General features: G+C 40.2%; 1 protein-coding gene across 1 annotated transcript in view; it reads left to right on the top strand.

The window, feature by feature from the left end:
• LOC122789859 (glycerophosphoinositol inositolphosphodiesterase GDPD2-like) overlaps window positions 1–22,094 on the top strand; it is a 502,465-nt gene that overhangs the window by 326,540 nt on the left and 153,831 nt on the right. The window contains exon 3 of the mRNA XM_044057293.1: window positions 4,776–4,879. Coding sequence (XP_043913228.1) covers window positions 4,776–4,879 — 104 coding nt within the window. The remainder of the gene's footprint in view (window positions 1–4,775; window positions 4,880–22,094) is intronic.

The raw sequence follows: 22,094 nt of genomic DNA, 5'->3' as shown, positions 1-22,094 counted from the left end.
ATCAGCAGGGATTGGCTTAAGTATGTTTAGTATTTGTATCCTTTGGGAGTGAAATAAGATGGAAATGATTTCCTCATTGTTTTGTTTCAAATTTTATTATATTCAGTTGGATGCTTATTTTGCGTTAAAAAGTTTTGTCCTTAGTCTGAAGAAAACCAGGAAGCAGGACAAAAGTGCTCATTCTACTTTTTGTTAAAAGTTTGGCTTCTGGCTTTGCCATGAAATTATATTATTATTTTCAAAACCTGGATATTTTGAAAGTTTGTTTTTTCATTTAGTTATTTGAATGCATGCTCAGTTTTGTTTTGGGGTATTTTTTGGCATTATGTAGAGGTTGGTAAAATCTAATCATCACACAAAATATTGAAGAAAGCATTTCCAGGACATTTTTCATTCTTATAACTATAGTGCAAGATCTATGTTGTATGTGCTGAGCTTCATCTGTATTGGGTGATATTTCCTTTCCCTGGTGTTGTGTATCTGTGATTTGCTGTATATAAGCAAGGAGATGTATGTAGGGATGAAGTTCCCCACATGGGGCTGCAAGGCAGCTATATTTTTCAATTAATTTGACTCATCTGGTTTCCTTGTGAGGAGTTAATTTTCACATACTCATGCTGGCGCTCTAATTTTATCACAAGTATATCATTTGGGGACTGGATACCCATCTGTGTCACAATGACTGGTAGTATAGCTCTAGTGAACTAGCTTAGAGCAGGAAAATGTTAACTTATAAAAATATCAGTAAGATCGCCAACTCCATAACAAAGAAAATATATATATATTTTTAACATTTACAATGAAAGTTCTTCTGCCAGCAGTTCCTCATCAGGAAGATGACAAAGGATCTGGTCTTTTTTTTTTTTTTTTTGGGAGATGGAACCAGGTGCTTCAGTAATATTCTAAAGGTACAGATGCAGGGTTTTGAATTCTGCACTTACAGAACTACTTTGCATTTGAAGGGGAAAGTAGAAAGTCTTGTGTTTGCATACATGTCATTATAACTTATGATTCTGAGCACTACAAGATGAAAGCATGGGAATACAACAAGCTCCTATATGATGGTCTTGTATAGGTCCTCAACCCTCAGTCCATGTGGTCACCCCACCACCACCATTTGTTATCTGAATATTTCCTTGTTTATTGAGGAGGAACCTGCCAGTCGAACAGTTGTTCACATAAAGCCATCTTCTAATAACACTGGGAAAGGGGGCTGTGAGTGTTCATGTTTGTGTTGCATGTGTGATTGGTATGTGTGTATACATACATACATACATACATACAAACACACTTAGATATTCACATATCCAGTCAGGCAGATGACTCTAGAGACTAGCTTGCCTTTAACATTCTAGACTGTGTACAAAATGTTTAGTGCCCTTGCACACATTCTTGGTGCATTGCTATACTGAAGCAAGCATTATTTCTTTTGCAGTAGTTTAAATATTTACAACAAAAGTTAAACAACAATTAAGGCACTGAGGTTAATATCAAAGTAGTAAAGTAAGTGTGAGTGTAAAGACAGGGAATTAAACTTACCAGAGTGGAACATAAGAGAAGATTTTGACATATTATGAACAGGGCGGGAGAAGAGTCATCATTCATAAAGCCATGCTACTGTTGCACTGCTTTTAATTTGAATACGTAAAAATAGCCATATACTATCTCTGTAGTTCAGAACTTTCATGTGTATAATGTGCTATAAACACCAGTGTCACATAGCCCTTTAGCAGTTAGTGACCTGAAATGGGTCTGCTCACAGTGGAGGGCTGTACATTTTGGTAATGGTTGATGCAACATTTTTTCTTGAATCTAAAGTATTATGTTTCTTGCCAAGTGTGCATACAGCAGATACTTCAAATACTAGAGTTTTCATTTAAGTGAAAGATAAATTACAAATGTAGTGTGGCTTTTTCTATACGAAAGTGAATACATTTGTGGGTGAATGACTTGAAATGATCAACGGACAGTTCAGGTTTCATTTTCTAGCTGTCTCATATTGTTTCTAGCTGTGTAACCACACAATTGATGTATTGCGTTTGGACTCTCAGCCATTAAGATAAAGTATGTTGACATGTGGAGGGGTAGAGAATATTAGTTAGGATCTCCGATTTTGTTAGAGAACTGAGATACAGCAAATCACACAAAGGGACAGCTTTGAATGCTGTCATGCCTTCGTTATGCTAATGAACATCAGTGCCCATGTATTCACTGTTAACTCACTCAAGCCTAAAATGATTTTTTGCATACTTCCAGTTCAGACCCATATCGCCTTATGGCATCCAGGACCTTTTAGGTATGAATTCTTTACGTGACTTACCAGCTAATAATAGGCAGTAGTAAGATGTTATTAACAAAATGGCACTAAGACTGTTAGGCTAGGATATGGCTCTCAACCTCATGGCACAAAAATATCTGGACAAAGCCCAAAAAATAGAGACAAATTTTAAATATTGCTCTTATAAACTTAGAAAGTTGCTGGAATAAAAGGGTCTTGTGTTACCATAAATTTTCTGAAGGTTATTAAGTCTGAAACTCAAATACTTTCATTATTTAGTCAATTCAGTCCTCGCTGATTTGCCACAAAAATCCAGAAAGCCGCCAATTTTATGAGGAACAGACCAAAAATATAAGGCAAAAATATGGACAGTTGAAAGGTATGGTCTGGGATGCGCTGTAGTGGAGAAAGTAATCTTTGTCATTTATTCATATTTTCAAATGTGTTCATATTTTTATAACTGATTGACCTACAGGTTATTGAAGTGTATGGTGTGAAACACCTATGTTGGAGAAAGGATAATTCATTGTCAATGTTGGTTTATATTACACTATACTGGCAATATTGCTAATTGTTTGCTAGTAATTATGAAAATAAACAATATTTCCATATGTACTTCAGACTTCAAAAAGCAAGTAACTTACAAATTGTTGCAAGTTAAACTTTGGATGTTATTGATGAAAACAGTCTTTGATATTTGCACTGTTAAGCTGCATAGCCTAAGAGACACAAAACAAACAAACCAAGAGCTAGTAATTCCACGCAGATTTTGCCAGAGGATGCAGCAACCCAACCAAATCTATGCACAACTATGATGTAAATCCAGAAAAAAACTCAAATTTAAAGAATCCTAGTGACAAATTAAGATTATTGCAACTGGCCTTTATGGCCTCAATGACTCACTCTCCCTATCCTGTTTCTTAAGATTGCTGGCATTTGGATGGAGCAGTGGTGCAGCAGTAGTGTTGTTGCCTCACAGCAAAAGGTTCCCCAGTTGGATTCTCAGCTGGAGTGCCTTCTGTGCAGAGTCTGCATATCCTCCCTGCATTCATGTGGGTTTCCTCCAGGTGCTCCGGTTTCCTCCCACGTTACAAAGACATGCATCTGGAGCATTTCTCCGTGGGCCTCCTCTGAAAATTGGCTTTGTTCCAAGTCAGACATTCCTGGTTAACAAATGTTTAAATAAATAAAATAAATAAAACATGGTAAGGCTTGGATTTTAAACCTTTGTTAGAATGTATTGAACTGTCACCCTTCCTTTTACTTGTGTATGTCCTTTGATTTAGTGATCATTCGATTTTAATATACCTCCTGTGAGTATTCTGTTTTGACTTTTAGTAAGTGGAAAAAAAGGTTTAAATAGGCAATAGAGGATATTTTATGTTCGTACTTTATACCGTACTACAAATGTTCTAACCTGTTTTATTTTAAACAATATATGCTGCATCTTTAAGTTCTGTACAGCTTGAGAATAACAATGTTATTTTTGTGGGATTTTTTTTTTAAACTGCTATCAGTACAATACAAAGTCACTCTGAAGAAGTCCTGTGATTTTTCGGGGACAGAAGTGGTTGGTAACATTTGATTCAATAAGTCTTGTGGTTCTTTACTTGGAGCATTGTATGTTTTCCTAGATTTAGATTTGGTTGGATTCCTTTATCTTCTGGCAGACTCTGAGTGGAATTATTGTATCCTGGGAGATATCCAGTATTACTTGTTTTGCTAATTATATAATTAATCATATGTTCTCAAATTTCATATATAGCTATAAACATGCAGAATTTCTTGACATGTGAAAGCTTATGTCTGATTAACAAAAACTGTTCTAACCATATATGTCTAGGTTTTATAGTTTTCAAGATATGAAAATTTGAGAAAGTTTACAAAAATATAATTTGGGGTTTGTCTGCATTATTAATATATTGCAGTATTTATGGAAAAGACTATAGATTCACTAACTATTATCACTGTAAAGAATACATCTTACTGATAACATTTCTATTTATACAGTTTTACTGTTCACAAAATATTTACATTTGTTTACTGTACTTTTTTTAAGTTCATTTTTCAGAAATGGTCTGCAATGCAAGCTGTGTATAGGCTGCTAGAGATGTGACATTACATATCACATAGGTATTAGAATTAAACTGGTACTCCTTAACATAGTGGGAATGCCAACACAGGAAAATGAAGAGCCTTCGTAATTATGCATTGATTATACCTGTTAATTAAGCTGAAATGTTAGACTGAATTAACAGGCAGTCTCTCACAGTCAGGGTTTCACAACTGTGCGTGATCATACAAGATCAGCATCTTAATTCAGGCAAAAACAAAACATCTCTTGAGTTAATACAGGCCAGGTTTTAAAGTTCTTGGAGATTGCTGAAAAAGCTGTGAATGGGAAAGTAGATGCAGAAATGAGGGTAAACAAACAGAAATTATTATGAATGCTGCTTGTTACATATGTAATACATTGTCTCCTTTTTCTTCTTTTTAGTGCAACAACTGCTGGTGTAGCTTTGTGGCCTGTGTTTGCCTTTTCTCTGTGCTTGGTCTGTATTTTGTGTGGTCCATTCAAAATGAATCGCACAACTTCAACGAGTAAGTATGACGATTGATTCCCAACTTTTCCTTTTCTTTAGCTGATGCAAAAAAACTCCGTCTGTGATTGCATTTGAGGAAACACTGGTTCTAGGTCAGAAGGTTACATTAAACAAATCTGAATGGAGTGCAAGTGTGGATCTTGGTGCCAGAAGCTGTAGTTAAACTTGAACTTTTAGGCCTCACCCAGATGCAGAGAGGTGCGTCTCCTGCAACCTTCGTGCCACTTATTATGAAATCTGAGTTTACCAAAGTTTGAAGGAAGACTGCATCCCTCTTTTCAGTCATTCTTTTCTTATATATTGTTATACTCCCTATCCATTTAGACTCTTTCCATGTGCTCAGTCAAACTAGTCCAAATTGTGGAGAAAGTCACAGAGACCAAGTATGAGATGAAGATGTCTGTTGCGTGTCACTGTAAATGTAAATTTGTTTAGTAGGACTGATTATGGTGATAGCCCCTTCTGCTGTGGTTATCATATTTAAAAATGAAATGTATTCCTGCCTTGGTATGCCGTCTTTAATAATGTACCTTTTCAAAGCTTTTAGGAAGTGAGAGATTACTGTTTTAGCTTGGAAACATTATGTATGATATACCCTTTATAAGAAGAAAGGAAAAATCAGTGCTTTTTTCTGACAGTTTAAAATGAGGGGTAGAGTCCTGTAAGGTAAAAAAGATGTATTTTTATATTTGCCTTTACATATATGCAATACTAAATAAAATGAAAAAAAAATACAAATGTAGGTTAAAATGTTTGACTTTATTTTAATGGTTTTCAAATGCAAAGGGGTTAATTCAGCTTTCCATTTGTTGACTCACTTTTAATGGTCTTCAGATACATAAGAATAATTTAGTTGTACACAACAAAACTGTATATATTTTACAGTAGTAGTGTATTTGGATATATTTACAGTAGTGTGTCTATATTTTGCAAGCATCTTGAGTTTATTGGTGATCCACCGCAGAGTTACTCAGTAATTGGAATTCAATGCTTAGTAGGACACTTTTGTTTGCAAATTCAAGAAAACTGTTTATTCTATTCCCATCCCACATGATTGTATATATTTTCAGTTCCTGACATTGCAGTTAAGCACATGGGAGTATTGCACAACTGAATTTGTCATTCTTTGGATGAGATGTAAACCTGAGATCCCATCTGCTCAAGTTGGTGGCAGTTCAGGTGGATGTAAAAGATCCTGTGTCACATCAAAAAGAGTATGGGAAGTTTCATGGTATCCTGACAAAATTTCCCTTAGCTGGTATGAATGTCACCTCATTCCTCCCCTGAAAAAAGGCTAAGAACTTAGTGTTACAACCCAATCAGCAAAGGGTAGGCGGATAAATAAATAAATAAATGGATAGATGGCTGTATTTCTGATTCAATAAATGTTGTAAATATGATTGTTCCTACTGGTCATAAATTATGAAGTCCTTCATAAAACCTGATAATATTGTGTGAGTTTTATACCTTTCATCTGTACCTGACTGTCTCAAAATTTTACTCTATTCCATATAATCTATCTTATGACAAAGCAGAGAAGGTTCAAGTTTAAGTGTTTAACTTCCTGAACACTTGACAAATACAAAATTTGAACATATATAATGAATAACCATAAAATAAAAGACAGTACAAACAATATATATTAAGGTAATTGTTGCTCATTTGATCTCAAGCACATTTCACTGGAAAAAAGTGGAGCATTTGATCTAAAATATATTACACTGAAATCATAAAACAGTGAAACGCCATTCACCAGAAAATGTTGCATACACCAAATACATCTGGAAAAGTTTTTTTTTTGTTTTTATAGGACAAACCCCACCCCCCATCCCCACATACCTCATGTGAGGGCTTTGTTTGCCCCTCTCACCCCCTAATGTAAATATACTAACTTCTCAGTTGCAAAAGCATGGAATGAAGAGGATACTTCTCCCTCATCGAGTCACTACTGGCATACATACACAAACATCTAGATATGGAGGTGCACTATAATAGTGAACATTAGCACTCACTGAGTCACTACTGGCATACATACACAAACATCTAGATATGGAGGTGCAATATAATAGTGAACATTAGCACTCACTGAGTCACTACTGGCATACATACACAAACATCTAGATATGGAGGTGCAATATAATAGTGAATATTAGCACTCACTGAGTCACTACTGGCATACATACACAAACATCTAGATATGGAGGTGCAATATAATAGTGAACATTAGCACTCACTGAGTCACTACTGGCATACATACACAAACATCTAGATATGGAGGTGCAATATAATAGTGAACATTAGCACTCACTGAGTCACTACTGGCATACATACACAAACATCTAGATATGGAGGTGCACTATAATAGTGAACATTAGCACTCACTGAGTCACTACTGGCATACATACACAAACATCTAGATATGGAGGTGCACTATAATAGTGAACATTAGCAGGGAAACAATACTAATCAAGACTGATTTGCATTGTACAATGTTCCAAAACCACAGCTGCAGTCATTTTCTATAGACTTGCCCAGTTTTCAATCAAATGTGATTGTCAGTTGTGGTTTTGATCAAATGAACATAACCATTAAGACATAATTAAATAACCAGTGTTTAAAGTAAAAAAAAAAAAAAAGTTCTAGATGTTAAGCAATCTTATTCTGTCAATAAAATATCAAAAGAATGGAAAGAAGCAGATGTAATTTTTCATTATAAGAGAACACTGTTGAGTATTGACAGTGTGAACAGCACCACTGCAATGCTTAAAACATAAAAAGTTTTAAAAAATCCATGGATAAAGTGATAAGTAGAGAGTCATTCCTGTGCAAAGTCTCAATGCCAGATATAGCCGAAGAAACAATAAAAAAGGTACTAACAATTGACTCCAAAATAAAACCCCAGGCAGATCTTCATGTCAGGCACTGATAGCCCCTGTCTCCACTTCAAGACCATAAGCCCGGCCTACAAATCAAGTTCATGATCAAAAAAGGAAACTCAGAAATGACCAGAGTCATGGACAGACCTGCCATTCCTAAATCCAGCAGAGAGCATGAAAACTGGCACAAGCCAAATACCACTAACTGATACAAGCAAGAGCAACAACAGTCCCCTAACCCCTGCAGTTCACCAGTCCTAAAACTCCACTAAAGCCCAAACTCCCAGCAAACACTCACTCTCAGTGAGTCTGATCCATCTTCCAAGACAAGTAAGCCAAAGTCTACTATTCACATAACAGAATTATGTAAAGACTGTAAGTAGAATGTTAATAAGACCAAAGAACTTGCAAATAAGTGATCATAGTGCAACCAAGTTGATCCCACTGTCAGCCAACAGCTGCTATTATGGATAGGCAGACACTTGTTAAATATTGTAACACATTTCATTTGCAGATGTTTTCAGAAAATATACAATGTTAAGTTGTCAATCTCGCCTTCATTCTTGCTTGATGGGTTCGGAGCCGATCCTCCTCTCCCACTCGCACTTGCTAAGCTCGAGTCGAGGAGTCACTTTCAGCTCCTCGAGGCAGCCCATCCCATATGATGCAAGGCGGTAGGTACCCAGATCCTTAGATATGAGGCTCCTCTTTGAGTCCATTTACATTAATCATATTTTATTATTAATTATTGCCCCTTTTGTTTTTGTTAAAAAACTTTTAGTATTATTTAGTTTTATAATAATAATTTTATTAGTCAGAAATTCTGTTTCTTTTAAAATTTTTATCAGAACTACCCCCCCCCATCCCCCTGTTAAGGTGTGGTGTGTTTGTTTTTAGAAATACCCTTTGGTATTTTTATAATTTTAAAAATTTTTGACTGGTGTGTGGGTGTGATTTGTTAGCACCATGTCAAAGGAGAGGGTTCAGGGTCTTTAAGAAGTGGTCAGCACATCTGCCTCTCCCGGCAGATGTCTCTGACAGGCAGTCTCACTTCTTACCTGGGGCCCTCCTGGCAGCTCTCTTCACCTGCAGGTCATTCCTTCAGCCAGAGAGTCCTGCAGGAAAGCAAGACCTGCCGACAAACTTAGGGGCCTTCTTAAGCCTTAAATCTTCCGGCTAAGTCGGCTCCATCTAAATCTAGCCGTAAAATCAAGGCCCAGGCTTGTGTGCCAGCTCAAGCGGCTTCAGCTCCCGGCCTGAGCGGAATGATCGTCATCGGAGATCGGACTCTGCTTGGCAGCTTCACAACGACGGCGGTGGCAATAGCGCGATGACCGCCGGGTGCGTCTCTGTTGTTCCGTGGCGGTGTCGTGTGATCGTGTCCATTGGCATCGGGGTCTCGAGCGGCGCCCGCCAGCATGTGGCGGTATCGACGGTGTCGCGGCACGAACGCCGACGCCCGGCGTATTTGGTGGCTGTATCGGTGGCTCGAGCGAATCGGTCGACGGCTGGGCGTCTCAGCCGATCTGGCACTCGTGCTCGAGAGTATCGACCCGACGGTCTCGGGTCTCATTTCAAATTCACCGAAGGTCGAGACTCTGAGAGGTCTCCTTCTGCTGGCCGCTACTTCTATCGAACTCGGCCCTCGAGCCCATCGCATCTTCAAAGTCACTCTTCAGGAAATCACTCAGAGACAGAATCGTCTAGAGAGTTACTTAAAGTTACTTTAAGTCACAATGTTACATAGTCCTGTTCCCGCTCCGACTGTTGCAGTTGACCCCGCTTCAGTTCCCTTAGCCCTCCTCCTTCCCTCCTACCCCAGGCTTGGAGTGGGAGCCCTACCTGCTGATGCCTGCCTACTGGCTGACCTTCCTTACCTTCTTTCCTTCTCTCCTCTTCCTTTCTCTTGGGTTGAGAGACCTCTGTTGGAGGGGTCTCCGAGGAGTCCTCCCCTCCTCCTCCTCGAGGGACCTTGGCCTTGGACATGTCCGAGAGCCTTGAGCCTTGCCGACATCTCGACCTGGTGAGCTTAGCTCCGAGCGGTCCCTGGGTTCTTCCCTGGAGTTCTGAGTTCTTCGGACTCTTGTCTGGGAGGAGCATGCCTGCCTGGGAGTGGTGATCGAGAGTGTGTAAAAAGTGCCACTGCCACCAGTCAGCCTCCATATTCTGTTCCCCTCCTCCCTCCCTCTATAGATTGCTACAGGACCTCTGAGCCTTCTCTCTTGCTACACCCATCAGATTTCCCCAGCAGGTTTCCCCTCATTGGAATTTCCCCCTCCTCCTAGAAAGTTGATATGTCGAGAGGACCAGTAGGACTCCCGACTTGTGAGGAAGCATGTGTGGAGGGAGTCACTCACTGGCATTACGGATGATGACTTTGAGTATATCTCTAGATCCTCTCTCCCCTCTGTCTCCTCTCACCTGGCAGGACAACCTCCTTGAGAGGAGGACAGAGGAAACAGGCCTGGCTCTCTGAGGATGAGTCAGTGTATACCTAGGCGCTGCTTGGGGCCCTCCCCTCTGGGTGGTGTTCCTGCCCGACCCCCACTGTGCAGGTTCGACTCGAAACAGCTGGACACTGCCCTGACTTCCCAGTCCAGCGCTGAGAATTTATCACCCCTCCTCACCAAAGGCAATTAGTGACAAGCAAGTGGTGCTGATGCCATCTGATGCCATCGGCGCAGGGCTGCGTGCCCACCAAAAAGGAATGGTACTTCTCTCCTAATAAGTCTGGGAGGACCATGGATAGGTACTCTAGGACCATGTTTCCTCATGGTGTTTTTTGCTTTGCTCAAGGACCTATTACCTATCCCGACTATATATGAGACCTGTCAGCAAGTAGAGGGATCCTACAGATGCAAGGGGGGAGCTGAAAAATTGCTTCACAGCTAGGAACCCTCAATTCCATTACCAAAATTCCATTGCCAATAGGGAATCCTCACTTGCTGCGGATGGGATCCATGAAGTTGATGGATGGGGTCGCAGGCGACAGGTGTGGCTGCCAGGGTGATTGTGATTGCGCACTGATCCTTTATGATCCTCCCGCACAGGCATCCCCTACAAATGGGTCTTTGATGGGTCAGCTTTGATGGGGCTCAGGTGAAGGAAAGCACCAGGTCTGCGAAGACTCTTTTTCAAGCTCTTTTCTTTGTTTGAGTCAATTCTCCCCCTTCTAGACCTTATTCCAAAGGAGGACAAAAATGTGAAAAAGTAAAAGGATAAATCCCAAGGATTCCCGTGGGGATTCACGGGTCAGTTTACCCTAGGCAGAGGGGTAACAACAATAGATGCGCTCTAGAGCAAAGAGGAAACAAGGCAAGAGCAGAGGAAACAGAGAGCCGCACTCTGGTAAGGTCCTTGACGGTCCCGGCTGCATCCCTCCGTGGTCCCGATGGGAGGCCCTCCATGAAAGCAAGCAAGGCCTCCCCTCACAGTAGAGACAGATGGGTTACATGATCCAAAGGTCGATTAATTCCTTTAGTCCTTCCATTCCCTTCCCAAGATTTCCCTTCCAGAAGGGAAATTTCCAGATCCCTCATTGCAAAATAAGTCAAAAGGCAATTAGGGAAGTCAGTTACTACAGAAAAAACAGACCATTCATTCAAATATTTGGAATCTAAAAGGCCCGGAGTCTGGTTACTGAGCAGGAGACTTGGAGCAATATTGAGAAGCAACGAGACTCAACAAGTCTGTCAGGAGAGACAAGAACAAGAATGGTCACCTCTCACAAGATTCTGCACTCTTACTCTTCAAGGACCGCTGGATGTGCTCACATCATCTTCACTCACATGCTATCACAGGAAATTCACTTCACCATCAGCTCCAGGAGATTTCCAGGGCTTCAGGCCGCAGTCCGGGGCCAGATAGTTCGCCTTTGTTCCCAGAGTCTGCCCGGCCCCCTCATGTTCACCCCCTCAGTGCAGGTGGCCAGCATGGCCAGGGGCAGATTCACCCCTCACTCCAAGGATTCAAGGACCACCCTGTCAAAGCAGGATTCGACAATGCTTAGCTTACAAGCAGGAGGCATCTCTTACTGACCAGACCTTCATCCATAGAGACCTAATCTCAATTGGGACAAGTCAATTGTATGGCCTGCCAGTCTATATCAGCTGCCAGTCTATAGCTTTTCCACTGTTAGGATTAAACACAGCCATTCTTGCCACCCTACAGATCACAAGAGCTCACAAAGAGGATCAGGCATTCATGGTCATTCAAGATCATTCTGGCCAGCTAAAATGGTACACTTCTTCCTGGGCCATTACTCTTCTTCCACAAAACCCGTTCCCTTGTCTCCTTCTTCAGATTCTCTCTTCCACACAATGGTCATCACACAATGGCTTCGATCACAACCAGATTCAGGTTCTACAAGACCAGGAAAACCATCATGCATGGTGCATCGTGTCACCTCAGGTTCATAAAAGGGGCAGGCAGTACATTATTGCCCCCAGATATAGTGGGTCACCGGACCCCTCGCTGTTCGGGTGGGGGTCATTGGGGGTCATGGATGGTTCATGGATGTCATAGGGGTCGAGGACCATCAAAGTAAATGTCCTGGAGATCTGAGCAGTGCTTTTGAGAGTGCACAGAGCGATGCATTAGCTCCTGTCAACAGCATTTACGAGGGACAATTAGAGTTCCTTCTGTAGTCATGTATAAGAACACCTAGGTGAACAAACGAAGCGGAAGGACCAAAGCATCAGACTGCATCCTCCGATCTCCTCTCTATGGCAGTGGGTAAGCTCCTCATCATGGCAGAGAAACCAATTGCATCCTCATCAGATTGACATAAGCACCTCATGCCTCAGCAGAGCAGTTCTGGAGCCTTCCATAGCGGAAGGGATCTTTCCTCATGCCAGAGACTTTTCTGTGGAATAAACCAGCTTACTCCGGAAGAGCTACTTCTCTCAACCTCAATTCAACCATCTTGTCCCCATCCTGACTATATGGGCCCCCAGAGACACTCCTGGCCCCAGGATTGGCTCCTCTTTTATTCCTTCCTCCTTGATTCTTATTGATCCTTGGTAATTGAGAAAGCTAAAGCTTCCGAATAAATTGATTCTCACCGCTGGTACTGGCCTCGACTCCAAGTTGAGTTCCACGTCTTTTGAATCCCTTCCTTGGTCACAAGTAGGTGCTGCTTCGGTGGCATCTGGACCCAGTGCCAGATCTCTCCAGCTGCACGGTCAATCCTCTGCCCGGGTCAATCCTTCTGACCCTCCAATCCTTGGCAGGCTTCCACATCCCTCTCCTTTAGAGACATCATAGTAACCGCTTCGTCCTCTACCAGGAGGATTCTAAAACTCAAATGGAAACGTTTCTCTTATTAGTAACTTCGCAGAATATTGATCTACCAGGCAAGGCTGTTCAGGCAGTTACTTTGCCTGTTCAGGCTTCTTCTTATACAGGCTCTATTTTTTTTTATGAGTTCAATTCAGTCAGATTTCAAATTCAGGCTGTTGGGATTTTTCATGTTCTTCTTCCAGGGTATAATATTAATTCCTCAGGAGCCTTCTTGAAATTTATTTTCCTACTATTTCCTCCAGCCAGCCTCCCTCCAGGAATCCTCCTCCTCAATGGGATAACCACATCCTGCTGCTTTCCCCCTGAATTTCAGCTGTTTCTGAACCCTGTTTTTAGTGTTCTAGAAGGCACCTTTCTCTAAAACTTCTTCTGTTTATCTTTGAGGGTGTCTGGGATGTCCTTTCTTTATGTTCTTATTACTATTTGGTTTTTTTGGTTTTTCACAAAGACTCGAGAACTAACAACTACTTTACCCTTTTCGCTTAAAAGAACAATTTGAAGAACTAACTTGATCTATTTATTTTCCCTCAAAAGAAATTTAATTTGAAAAGCTACATTGATTTCCTGTCACATTATCTAAAAGTCCAGATTTGGCTCGACAAAATAACTTTTATAATCATGGATTTAGGAAATCTGGGCTGGATATTATTTTCCTAGGATAAAAAAGAGTGACTTTGTCTAGATCAACTTGTTTTTTCAGCTCTGGAAATTCTCAGCTGCTCAGAAAAGTATCTGCTCACACTTGTCTAGACCTCCATCCAACCCCTGGTTTGAAACTACTTCTTTAGCTAAAAAAATGACTTTTCCTCCACTTCTAGCACTGTGCAGCGGCCACTTGGGCCACTCAGCACACTTTTGCTCCCCAGGGAAATTGGACTAATTGACTTTGTCTCCCATCACAGAGAGGGTGGCTCTGCCTTACAAGATTTTGTTCCATTGAGCCATTCCTCCAGGTGCTAGGTCTGGTCTAGCCAAGCAGAATAATCAAGGCCGAGATCCACAGCCACACATTAAGTTAGGTGAGAGAATTAACGTTCCATATAACGCTCATGTTTTCTTCTTTCTTCTTATTAACACAGACCTGTTTTATGACTCTAAAAATGCCTTTAAATATGTTTGGTTTTGTCTCTGATTCTGCAAAACAGAAACTAAGAGCTATGTTAGGTCTTTTCAGAGTTTATGGAATACTTGAAAATTGCATACAGGCCAGAGAGGCTTTTCTCTAATGCAGTCCATGCAGCCACTTAGAAAAATCGGTAACCATTTGAAATGTTGGGACCCACTAGACCGAGTCCCGAAACATGAAGACTAAATGGCTGAAAAACTGACTTGTATGTAATAAGCCAGAGATGACCATTTCTCAAAATATTCCCTTTTCTCCAAGGTATGGTGATCTGGGAGTTAGTATATATTAAGTTGGCGGGGGGGCGGGGGGATAAAAAGAAATTTTACGAAGAACATTTTTCAATATTCACTCTTCTCCTGTGTTTTTTCTCTTTTTTTCCATGCTTGTTGGCCCTTGCCATTTCAAATGTTGATATTTCAGTAGGGAGCCAGAAAAATCTTATCATACTCAACCTGGAATATACCACTGCTAGTTTGGGGTGCTAAATCTAATTTAGATGTTTTAAAAATATGTATAATAAAATATATAGAAATATCTTGCTTTGTAGCCATATAAAATGACTTTGCATTTCCTTTAAAAGGGCTCATTGGCTACCTGGCTATACCACATTTCATTTAGCCATGGTTAAGCAGTGACCCACTCCACTGAAATTATAAGAGATGATAATACAAAAATGAAAGCCTTATGTGAAATGACAGGCAAGCCCACTGCTCTCCTTATGCCCCCTGTAACCACATTCACACGGCCGTAGGAAAAGATAATTTTACTAAACTGGTCAGTTGCTCATCTAAATCTCAATCAGATTAATGAATATTGGCTGCACATAGTAAAAAAAGATGGTGGTCTTTGTCTTTATGCACCATGACCTAAATATCATGTGGATGGGTTTATTCTGAGAAACAGACTGGCTATCAGCTCTTCATCCTGCTCTTAGAGGTGCCATAAATATGGTGTAATCATCCTTCTTTTTCACTGCTCTCTTTTTAAGTCATTAAACATAGTTTTCAAAAACTAGCCTTGCTGTCTGAAATTCTTTACCCCTGATTTAAGCAGTTTTATGAACCAAATACTTTGAAACAAGCCATATGTTCACATACCTGATCATGTACCCACACTTGATTTAGGGATATTGGATGTCTTTCCACTTTGATTCCTTTACCTTTTTTCATGCTGATTAACAAGACATTGCTGGAGACATGATTTTTCTATGCTTGCAATCCCTTGACTCTTTCTTCCTGTCATGCATCCTGTAATTTCTTGCTCTTTCCACATCTCATTCTGTTCTGTTTGTTTGCACTTCCTCTCTTTTCCCTATATTTAATGTCCTGTATGTTTTATCTATAAATCTGTACCGCTTAGTTCATTAGCATGTAAGCATATAAGTATGACTCGTTTCCTCTATTTGATTCTACTGTTGCAAGTTTTTAAAACATTTTTAGATATATTACCTTACCCTACAGCTGAAGTCTGCCCCTGTGAATTTGTATTTGCTTTGCTATGAAACATTTTTTTTTTCACTTTTATGTTTGGCACTAAAAACCCATATATTGTGCTTACTGCTCCATAATTTAAAGTATGAAATTATGCAGTGGCAGCTGGTGACTTCAAAGCAAGGAGCTCTGCAGGAAGAAACTGCATGAGTGTGGCTAATTGGAATGGGGTGGGGCTGTATTACAGCAGGTCAAAGCCCTTTACCTATGACCAAACAGATGGAGCTGGTCACTCTCGTCCTCATACTGCCTCAATACCACCTTATTCTAGTCATATTATTGTCTATATATACACCTCAGATGTCTGATTGCAAACAACAGGACCAACCTCTGTGAGGTCTCCATTGCACATTGGCTTTGATGCTACACCCACAGTGCCTCTTCCCTATTTTCCACCATCTTGGCCACACACCCTCCATTCATATTTCTTCTATTTTCTCACATGTTTTACTTCTTAGCTTTGCCTCCATCCTTTTACCACAGCCTTACTGGCCAAGACTATACTGTGTAGAAGTCATAATTGGATTAAGCTGGAGCCTGGGGCTGCTAGGTCCCCATAAGGCATGGGGATCTAGATGCTCTGGGATGCATGTTAGAGCTTTTATCCAACCTTATTTTTGTCAATGATGACCTGAAAAAAAATCGAGTAAGGAAATTATCTTATTTCTTCCACACTATATGTTCATTGGTTGGTTGCTTGCAATGATATATAAATCTTACTGCCTGCCTTGTTACCCACTGCCAAAAAAAAAAAAAAAAATCAGCTTTTTGTATCCCTCTGGTTTAGTTTGGAATGAAAGTAAAAACACAAATGGCCACAAGGTATATATTATACTGCTGAGAATCTTGTGGGGGGTGTTAAACCAGGAATAAAACCACAGGGAGATATGGAGTACTTGCAGACTCAATAAAAAAAATAAATCACAGCCAAAAACCTCAACTGGAGAACCAAACACTATAAAATGGCATAGATACTCAATGTGCCAGTGATTAGTTGCTATTACACACATAATAATGAGACTACCACAGACATACGCTTATTGCGCACTAATGCTGATGTTTGACTCTGAAAGAGGTTATGGCCTAATTTTAGATTTACTGCAACCCCTTCCCACAACATAGTCATTTCTATTCACAGATAGTTCCAACACCCATCAGTTATAGTCACTTTGACGGTGCACACCTCGTATGTCTGATTATGTTAAAAATGCCACAAATGGTCTGCAAAGTCAGAATGACTGCTTAATTTGAACAAATGATAGCTGAGTCATTTGTATTCACCAGTATCCTCCATATGCAGAAATTAATGTCAAATGCTTGATTGTGATTCAAATTAGTGTCCATAGTAAAAAAAGTGGCTACAGTAATGTTGTTCAACTGTTTCACACAAACGGTAACCAAAGTAAAGTATTCCAGTTTGCTTCACAAAAATACACATTAGTGCTGCAAAGCTAGAATAATTACTGTTTAACATGAGCAAATGATGGTAGGGCCAGACACTTTCATTCACAGATAACCCCTACCCAACAATTACAGACACATTGATGACTGAGTGCACTTTATATGTATCATTATAAGAAAAAAATATGACCATAGTAATCCATTTCAACTTTGTTTTATCTACAGCTACAGTAAATTATTGCTTCACACATATATACATTAGTCCTACAAAGCCAGGATAGTTATTTATCTACTGTAAATGACAGCTGGGTCAGTAATTGCCACTGACATGCAGCTCCTGTACCCATCATTTAAAGTCAATGTATTTGTTTATTTACATTTGTTTACTAGGAAAGTACTACTGGGCCAGAAGCCCATTTTCAGCAGAGGCCTGGGGAGAAAAGCTGCACAGAAATATAATCAAAATACAATAATTAGATAGTACAATAGTATACATATAGTAAGCTGCAGAATGCACATCATCTAGTTAGTCTATACAAAGAAGAAGAATTCAGTACAGTTTTTTAGTAGATACAGGTTCTAAAAGAAAAACACACAAACATTTCAGTAAAGATCACCATGGGAAAATTAAATTAATGCTGTGTACATATTAAATAGTTATGAACTAATGAGATTTCCTCTCTCTCTCTCTCTCTCTATATATATATATATATATATATATATATATATATATATATATATATTGTGTGTGTGTGTGTGTATGTACGTATATACATATATATATATATATATATATATATATATATATATATGCCATTTGTTTTTAGAAGTAATAACATTGAGGAGAGGGAGAAAATGAGGTAAGGAGTGGACAGTGTGGTGAGAGAGTTTCTTGTCAGTGGGTTTGGTGCAGCAGCAATGCCAGTTTTTGGATAGATGTTCAAATAGTAGTAGTTTGAAATTTGGTAGATTCAGGTGTTTTTTTGGAGGGTGTGGGGTAGAGAGTTCCATATTTTGGCTATTTGATTTGAGAATAGGGCTTCACCATGAGTGTTAGCTTTGTTTACTGTGAGAAAGTTTCTGTCTGCAGATCTTAGGTTCATGGGCATGAGTAGGGAACAAGTTCCTTGAGGGATGGGCAACTATCAGGATGGAAGATGATACTGTGTGTGAATTTAAGTTGGTAGAGATGGAGATGGTTAGGTAGCTTGAGCCAATTTAATTTATGTAGAGCAGTACAATGGTGGGTTTTGTGGGGAAGGTTGGCTGCGAAGTGAGCTATTTTGTTTTAGCAAGTTTCCAGTTTGGTTAAGTCTGATTTTTTTTTAAGCTGGTAAAGAGGGGGAAAGCATAAAGGAGCATAGAGAGGAGGAAGGCTCTGGATATGGCTAGTCTGGTATTGTCAGTGAGGAATGGCTTGCTTCTGTACAGTGAGCCAAGTTTGACATGAACTTTCTTAATTGTGATGGCTACGTGTTGGTCAAATCTGAGTTTGTTGTTGGTAGTCACTCCAAGGAGTTTTGCATGCTCAACTGGTTGGATGACTGTGTTGTTTGCTGAGGGAATGGTGAAAGGAGGGAGGGATGGTAGGTGATTGTTTGCTACTGGTAAATAGCATTAGCTGTGTCTTTCTGGGATTGAAGATTTACTTAGATATGTTTCAGTATCATTAAAAGCTTGTTGGGCTAGTATTTGGAGGCCTGGTAAGGTATCTGCTGAGCAGATGAAAGATGAATTGTCTACATACTGAACTACTTTAGCATGTGTTGTGGACGAGGCTAGATCATTAGAGAAGATAATGAAAAGGAGGGGCCCAAGTATGGATCCTTGGGGGGCTTTGAGACAGGCAGAAGTAGTGAGAGTTTGTATTTCCATTGTACTGCTTGTTGTCTGTCAGAAAGATAGCTTAGGAACCAGGAGAGGGAAGTCTTTGATAGGTTAGTGAGGCAAGAGTACTAAGGAGTATCTGATGGGAGACCGTGTTGAATGCTTTTGACATGTCTAGGAAAATTGATGCTACTTGCTGGTTTGAGTTTCTGAGTTGGTTGATGGTGTTAGAGAAATTAATTGGAGCTATGGTGGTGCTGTGTTTCAGTCTGAAACCATGTTGAGAGGGAGAGATTAGGTTGTGAGATAGCAGGTATTGTAGTAATTGAGCGTGTGTGCATTTTTCCAGAATCTTGACATGGGAGAAAGTATGGCTGTGGGTCTGTAAATTAATTCTGTTGATGTTCCTCCTTTATGCAGAGGGGTGAGATAGGAGATTTTCCATAATTTTGGGACATATTGTTCTGCTATAGACCTATTTACCAGAATGGAGATGGGCAGAGCTATGGCATCAGCTGAAGGTTTGAGGTACTCATTGGGGAGTTGGTCAGCTGCTAAGGAAGAAGATTTCAGGTTTTTTTTCAGCATTATTCTTATGGTGTTAGTTGGGACAGGTTTGAGGTCAAAAGAGTGGTTGTTAGGTTTCACATTAGATGGAAGAGACAGTGGGTTGGAATCGCTCCATGTAGCTAAGGAGAGGATGGTGTTTATAAAGTATGTGTTGATTTGTGAGGCAGTACTCACGCTTTGGTTGTTGGTTCTGGGGTTGTGGCTTTACCTGGGTGGAGGAGCAAGTTAATTGCCTGCCAGAACTTTTTGGGATTGCTTTCATATTTGTTTTGCTTTCTAGTATTGAAACCAGGATTTGTTCCTTAGTTTTTGAAGTCTAATGGTTTCTTTTGATATCCAGGGCAATCTCTTATTTTTAACATAACATGTATGAATTGGTGCTAAGCTATTTAGAATAGCTAGAAATGTGCAATTCAAGTATGTTACGACCTGGTTGAGTTGGAGATGGAGTGGTGTCCAGTTACACTTATTGAGCATGTCTAAGAATGTTTCATTGGAGAAGTTTTTGGTATATTGTACAACTTTGCAAACTATGATTCTGGGTGGGTTGAGCTGATGACTGATTAAGTAGGTAACTCTGGTCACTTAAATTATTTGGAAGGCATCCAGAGAGAGAGAGCTGTTGGGGGGGAGGGTACAGTTAATAAGTGACCAGTCTAAGACAGTCTCTTTTGCTATGTTTATTTATTGGAATGGGAAAATGGATACTTTGGGAGAAACCATGTAGATTTATGAAGGTGGAGGGGTTATCACCAGTGCAAGTGTTCCAGTCTAAGTTGAAATCACCTGTGATGGTTTCGTGGGTGTAGGTTGAGGTTGTCCAGGCTATATAAATTCCTCAATGGCAGTGGGAGTATTGTTAGGAGGTATGCAAGTGGCTTTTATGGTAATATTTTTCTTTGGGTTGATTCTGAGCCATGTTACTAGGACTTCACAGTTGTTATAATAAGGGTATTTGATGGGTAAGTAGTCTATGCTTAGGTTATCTTTGTAGAAGATTGCAACCCCACCTCCCTTCTTCCTAATCCTGTCTAACCTGTGTACACAATACCCTTGTGGGAGTATGTCTGGGTCTCTCATATGGGAGTTTAGGCAAGTTTCTGTTGCTATTAGCATGTGAAGTGAATATTGTGAAATGACCTGCATGAAAGTCTATGATTTGTTAACTGGGCTTCTAAGGTTCAAGTTAGGAATGAAAAGATCTGAGGTTTTAATTTGAGGAAAGGTGGTGTGGTAGGCATGATGGTATTTTGTGCAGTATGTGACCTGGGATTGTGGTGTATATCACCACTACAGAGAATCTGTGATAATATACATACATGTTTTTGTAGCAGTTTGGAGAATATGTGAAGGTGTTTGCTTAAGTGGTTAGTGGTATTGCTGACAACTACATGTTTGAAGTGGAAGTATGCAATAGGTGTGTGATTGTAGAGTTGGGAAGAGATGGCAAGGTAGGAGAGTGAGGAGTGGATGGTATTAGTATAATATGGTGTGGAGCTATGGACATGTATCTAGGTTGAGTGTAGGATGTTAGTTTGCATATAGCAGTAGGGTATAGAGTATGGGCAGAAGAAAGAGCATGATGTGTATTCTTTGTTTTGGAAAGTTAGGTTAGCTGGATGGTGTGATAAAGATGATGTAAGGACAGAGGGGTGTTGGTGTAGAGTGGTGGCAGTAGAGTGATTAAGGACAGTTGCAATTAGGTTGTGTGAGGGGAGGAAGGAGTTTTACAAATAGTGTATTGGTTAATTGAGGTATGACTGGCAGACAGAGGGTGTTTGCTGATTAGGGGAAGTTAGGAGGAGTGGTTAGTTGTATAAATCTAGGTGATTCATGGGTAGGTGAGAATGGGGATAGGGTAGGGGAACAGAGTGAGCCCGAGTGTAGCGAGGGTGAATGGAGAGGGCTGGTCCCCCTCAGAGAAAAGTGCAAAGAAAAACATTCAGTATGAGAAGTGGAAACTTTGGAGATGTAAGGTAAGTAAAAGCAAGGAAGAGGTAGAGGCAGAAAGGTAGGAGTGTAAACAGATAGTTGCAGAAACACTACATGTTATGTTGTCCCATCTCCCCTTCATTTTACTCGTTGGGTTCGGAACCGAGCATCGTTTCTGACTCAACCTTATACTAAAGCTTGAGAGCACTTTGCTGGCTCGAGGCTGCAATCTATCCCATGAATCCTAGCGGCAGATACCCAGATCTTGTTTGCCACTTGAAACTTTGAGATTCCTTTGTGCTGGATCAGGCTGAGTACAAATATTTTTTGTTCTTAGACTGCTATTTTCAACAGTTTTTTTATTACTTTAATTAGTGAGGTTATTGTCCTTCGTAGAGTGTTAGTTATCCCTATATTGTCCATTTTCCCTTTTGCCTGTGTTTTTTGTTGGCTGTCATTTCCCTCACAAGGCCTGTGTGTTTTTGTGTGCCCCTTTTCCATCTTAGGGGTTTAGACAGCTGTTTGTATTTGTTCAGCCCATCTAAGTTGGAGGGCTTCTTTCCCCCTTTCCCACTGTTGTCTGTTTCCCCCAGGAGTGTTGTTTGTTAGAGACATCTCATTGGTTTGAGGAGCATGTCATTTTTAGTTAGAGACTCTCCTCAAACCCTGTTTTTGACACTCTATCCCTAC

The sequence above is a fragment of the Protopterus annectens genome, chromosome 15.part0 (assembly GCF_019279795.1).
Source record: "Protopterus annectens isolate FY-2018-M chromosome 15.part0, PAN1.0, whole genome shotgun sequence".
Classification (NCBI taxonomy): domain Eukaryota; kingdom Metazoa; phylum Chordata; order Ceratodontiformes; family Protopteridae; genus Protopterus; species Protopterus annectens.
The sequence above is the reverse complement of the archived record's forward strand: the minus strand, read 5'-3'. Positions and strand labels throughout refer to the sequence as shown.